General features: G+C 50.0%; 1 protein-coding gene across 1 annotated transcript; it reads right to left on the bottom strand.

Annotated features, from left to right (window-relative positions):
* Nucleotides 1–439: 439 nt before the first annotated feature.
* LOC119310705 lies at nt 440–1,873 on the bottom strand. Its single transcript, XM_037586360.1, has one exon. The coding sequence runs from the start codon at nt 1,648–1,650 to the stop codon at nt 724–726; it is 927 nt and encodes a 308-aa protein (XP_037442257.1). The 5' UTR covers nt 1,651–1,873; the 3' UTR covers nt 440–723.
* Nucleotides 1,874–5,630: the final 3,757 nt, after the last annotated feature.

Here is a 5,630-nt window from a genome sequence, read left to right as displayed (position 1 = left end):
GCGAGGTGGGCACATGGGGTGTTGCACACGAACCAGCAGCACAAATCAAAATTGAGAGCGACCTACCATCATCAAGCAACCAAACTCAATATCTCGCCTTTCCTAAGGATCTTCGTTAGCAAACTCAATATCTCACCATTCGTAAGGATCCTCGATGTCGGTGAAGGCAAACTAACAATGCATCTATGTTGTTTTTTGCGGGAGAACTTGCAGTGCAAGACCATGTAAAGCATGCGATCTTTCCCATTCCGTCAACTAATGTGGACTTCTTCTCCTTCAGTAAACACAATGAAAATCTGGAATGCTATAGCTACCTTCCCAGCTGGATAATGTGGCATTTTATAGAAGATCAAAACGGGAAAACCACAGAAAAGAAAGATGTCATGCACCACTCCAGTCATCAAGTCATAGTTTTGAAGACATTTTCCAACACAAGGAATGAAAGCCAAATAGAGTAACATTTGATTTGAAATGAAATGTTTTAGATTAACGAGATCAACCTGCTTGCCGTGCTAGCATACTTGTACATACACTAGCACTACAAACCTCCTCAAACCTTGATCACATAGTACGTATATAGCATCAAGTGCATGCATACGGCATACAGCACACCACACCACACCACGCCCTTCACAAATCAAGAGTCCATTAACCAGCGCGTGCAGCATAGCATAGCTAGCATGCATACGTCGATCGTGTGTTTCCATGCATGGATCCGCTTGCTCAGAGCTTCTTGTTGGCGAGGCCGAGGGCGACGGAGACCATCTGGGCGAGGTGGCGCTGCATGACCTCGTAGGGCGACTTGACGTCGCGCTCCTCGTACCAGTTGTCGCAGTCGCCGGCGTAGGTGCTGGCCGCCGTCATCTTCTCCACCAGGCTCTCGCTGCTGGTGCCGGGCTTGTGCATCGCCCGGCTCACCTCCTCCAGCGCGTCCACCAGGTCGTCGTAGTTCTGCTCGCACGACCCCAGGATGGACGCCATCGGGTTCCCGGCCCCGGACGCCGCCTTGGCCGCGTCGAACGTCACCTTGGCCGCCCGCGCCCGCCCCAGCGCCACCCGCACCGCCGTCTCCATCAGCGTCCGCGCCGTCGTCACCCCGGGCAGGTGCAGCAGCGTGTGGCACACCCGCTGGTACGCCTCCAGCTGGTCGCACGCCTGCACCGCCCCCGGGGCCGCGCCGGCCGTGTCCGCCGACGGCAACGCGCCCCCGCCGGCGGCCAGCTTGCGCCCTTCCAAGAAGATGAAGCCCTTCTTCTGGACGACGGACGCCTTGCTCTGCGAGACGGCGAGCCTCTTCTTCGGGATGCTGATCTTGCTCTGCGTGACGTCGAGCTTGCTGCCCCGGGCGGAGGCGTGGTCGGCCGGCGCCGCGTCGTGCCTCGCGATGAAGAGCTTGCTGCCCCCGGCCAAGGCGTGGTCGGCCGGCGCCGCGTCGTGCCTCGCGATGAAGAGCTTGCTGCCCCCGGCGAAGATGTGGTCGGTCGCCGTGCCCTGCTTCGAGATGTGCAGCTTTATGCCCCGGGCGAGGATGAAGTCCTTGGTGACGGCGTCGCCGTTGTGGGTCGGGCCGGCCTCGGCGGCGCCGGCGGCGATGAAGAAGACGACGGTGGCGAGGAGGAGGGCGGTGGTGGTGGCGGAGAGCCGCGCCATGTTTCTTGCTCCTTTCGGTCTCTTCTCGACCGCCCTCGTCGAGAGTTTATTTATCGGTGTGCGCGCGGGGAGGGCAGGCCAAATTAAGACCGAGAGAGAGCAGGAGGCAGGCGACGGCTCGGCGGGAGGATGCTGCAGGTTGACGGCCTCTGCATCCCGTGTGTGTCGAAGTTATATAGGAAGGATGTGCAATTTAACCTGAGAGGAGAGCTAGCCCGGCGTGCATGGCCATGGCGTTTTAAGGTCTGGCCACGGGCTCGCCATGGTTGTAGGATGTCCAAACATAGGCTGGCGATATCTTTTGCTTCGAGGAATCTTAATTGCTTGGTGTGCAGGGGTTCCGCGTGGCTCCCGCACAATGCTCCAAGATATCCATGCATGCAATGCAGCAACATGTCTCGATGGGAAGCATTATTGCCTACTAGGTTCTTGTTTTCTCTAACACATGTTACATATCTATACAAATAGTCGCTCCCAACTCCTCACCATACTTCCCGTACCCATGCATGTCTATTGATTCACAGCCTAAGTTTTTTTTCCCCCGAGAGTATGCCTAACTTTTGTGTTAATGGCGGCTGGTTTGGCAAGCTTTGTATCTTACCTCAATGTCTTCATGAATGAGGACAACAACCTCACACACAAATGGCAGTGCTCAAGCTGCACGACTCATGTAGAGCGCTTAATGAAAAAAGATATTTTAGAGTGGGCTAGCTGCAGTTATAAATTGACTCAACGGCGTGTGTCCAAATCATATTGTTGTCCGGAAATTACTGCTATATACTTGTTCTTGCATATTGTGAAACAGTGCAAGTTGTACTACACAATATCTGTTCAAGTTTTTTCATCAATAGCTTTAAGTTTTCTTTCTACTTTTCGATGATAGCAACACCCTTCATTCATTCACCTTAGAGTACATGTGTTTTCCCTAATATATATCTTTGTTTACTGATAAGAAAAGGTGACTACATATATCTTCATGTGTCTTGTTCTAATAATCTACTCCCTCCGTCCCATAATGTAAGACGTTTTTTTGACACTACACTAGAGTCAAAAGACGTCTTACATTATGGGACAGAGGGAATATGTATTAATTAACTATGAATATTTTTCTAGTGGTGGTAGGGTTAGGAATAAATTTAGGGTTTGCCTTTGATCGGCGCTGACGAGACGATGGCTTCGTCGGTGGCATGGAATAAGGTCTTCCCACCTCGCACTCGCTCCGGTGGTGTTTATTCATATTGTTGGGAGGAGTGTGCAAGATGATGTGTCCTTAAATCTGGTTCTCCATCTTTGATTTTTTTTTCTTTTGTAGGTTTGTCATGGTTGTGTTGTCCTACGGAGCGGACAGCGTGGTTGCGCCTCTTCGTTCTCCAGCTCGAGTTCCGACCAACAAAGGTTGTCCAGTCTCGGCCTCGTCAGGAAGCGTGTGAGATTTGTGCTCCCTGACTCCGTCTAGTCAGGCCTGGGGCGTTCTACATGCCCTCTCTGGCATATTTTTCTCATGGGCGGTGATTTGCTATGCAGATGCAGTCACGACGTCTTTTGGTCTACATCAACAAATTCCTAACCACTGCTTATACACACTCCTGAGTTTCAACAAGTTTGCTCAGCTGGGATGGAGGCCAAGAGGTGGCACGTGCTTTTCTCACAACGTGTCGCCAGTGGATGCATGAGGAAAAAGACTTTGACACCCAAAGATCTGGATGTATTTTTCAATTTTTGTAAGGGTGCTTTTGTTAGGTGTGTGTACTACATAACATGTATGGCATTTAGACTTTCCGTATCTTTTTTTAAGGATAATTTGTTACAACGAGGTTGGCATGGGGATGTAACCCCGTCAATTTTGTGGTCATGTTGAAATTGTAGACCATTTATTCTTACAGTGTGCATGTATGAACCGATCCACCTAACCTGTGTGACCTTGCATGGATTAGCTTGTATAGTTATGCCACTGTTTGGATATTGATGTATGAGTTGATTTGTGCGTGAGAAAGCATCAATTTTTAGTTACTACTAATGGATTTATTGGTCTTGCTGCCAACGTTTTTCTTATCTAAGTTTAGTCCCATGTATGTACACCTTTGCTTGGGTATTCTTCAAAGCCAAGAGTTTGCGAGGAATAAATGCTAATAGCTATCCATTCATTTTATTCAGTTGCATCGTGTGGACCTCTTTGTGATTGTGGGTCTCCCAAGTCACTTCATGTTCTCACCTTCAATGGCGCTGGCATGATGCTCCAATTCTTTTACATCAGTGTTCCTCTAGTGTGTAGCACGACGAACCTGTTGGACATAATCCACAAATTCCGTACGTGTTGGTCTAGGTTTGGTAGCTATGTCCTAATAGTATATTGTCTACGTGAGTCAAGGTGTAATACAAGTCCGTTTAGGACTTGTACGTGTGGCAGTGTGCATTGGGCTGTGTATATATACATATGCCCCGCGTGAGTTGTATCATGGAGAAAACCAGAAAAGCAATAAAGAGGAAAACAAAGGGCACGGCAAGAGCCCTTGGCTATCAAAGTTTTTTGTGCGCGTCTCTGTCGTGATTTGATGTGATCGATCCTGTGGGCGAGTTCCAACAATTGGTATCAGAGCAAGGTTCGAGTGAAGCCGCGCTTGCCCTGGGGTGGTGACCTACTAGCGCCTCGGGGCGGGCAATATAGTCGCTGGATGGAGCGACGAACGAGGATGATCAGGTGATCGTCGTTCATTGGAGCGACAAGGAGGGAGACGGCAGGTTGTCGTCAGAAAGAAGGTGGAAGGAGATCGTTGATGGGAGAGGTGGTGCCGAGGTGCGGTGCTAGAGCTCATCAAGATCGTCGGTGGGGGGAGTCGAATGAGTCAAGGAGTCGTGCGTGTTTGCATGGTCAGTTGTCCAGTCGCGTCTGTGAGTCGTCGTCGTGTCCAAGTGCTCGTCTTGGTGATGATTTGTTGGAGCTAAAGTGGTATGCACGGTGTTCCGTGAGTCATGTCCACGTCCTCGTGGAGTGTCCGGATTGCGGTCAGTGTGGGTTCGGTGTGATGCCGAAGGCGGACGATGGTAGACGAAGCCATCGTAAAGCGAGGAGGTGTGCGAGCCGTGGAGAGTAGATCTGCTGCAAGCAAGTACAATGAGTATGGTGCGAACCGAATGCAAGGTAGCGGCCAAGCAATGGAGGTGGCACAACATTGTAGAGCAAGGAAATTCTGCATGTTTTCAGGCGGCTCATACTTAGTGTACAGATATGACAGTTGAAGATTAAGCTCGGCGTGTAGTGGGACAATGACCAGTTAAGTTGGACGACGTGAAGACTGATGATGTGTCCAGTCTTGCATGTTGCACACGTAAATGCGATCATATGGGCTGGTAATTCGGATCATACGTTAGAGTTTGGATCAACAAGTTGCGGACCTTCAACTAGTCAAGATCAGAAAGAGCATGAAGGAGATGACAACATCAAGATTAGGGGGAGATTGTTGGACATAATCCACAACTTCCGTACGTGTTGGTCTAGGTTTGGTAGATGTGTCCTAAGAGCATCTCCAACAGCCGCGCTAAAGCGTCGCGCGCAAAAAATCTGTTAGCGCGCGCTGCGGCTGGTTTTGCGCGCTCGCCTGCGCTGGCTCCAGCAGCCGCGCTGAAATACAGCGCGCGCGTGCCGCTTCAGCAGCGTGCTAAAATGCAGCACGCGCGACTAGAAATGTATGCATTTTTAAAAGTTGAAATTTTTAAAAAAACTAGATAGATTGCATAGATTAAACGATACAAAGGTATTTTACATCCGAAACATAGATTGCATAAAATAAAAACGACAAACGATAAACATAGATTGCATTAACAAAAAAAAACTACTCTAAGTCGCTATCATCATCACCACTATCATCCTCGGCGGTGTCGTCCGAGGTAGATAGCCAGATGTCCAGCCACCGCTCATCATTCGGCATGAAGAACGACCGTCCACCTGCTGCAACGAGGTCGGACTGCGCATTCGCCAACGC

The sequence above is a fragment of the Triticum dicoccoides genome, chromosome 1B (genome assembly GCF_002162155.2).
Source record: "Triticum dicoccoides isolate Atlit2015 ecotype Zavitan chromosome 1B, WEW_v2.0, whole genome shotgun sequence".
Lineage (NCBI taxonomy): Eukaryota > Viridiplantae > Streptophyta > Magnoliopsida > Poales > Poaceae > Triticum > Triticum dicoccoides.
Note: the sequence above shows the minus strand (reverse complement) of the source record. Positions and strands in the feature narration are given on the sequence as shown.

Coding starts and splice junctions, on each gene's coding strand:
- LOC119310705 (XM_037586360.1), bottom strand. CDS start 1,650: ATGGCGCGGCTCTCCGCCACCACCACCGCCCTCCTCCTCGCCACCGTC.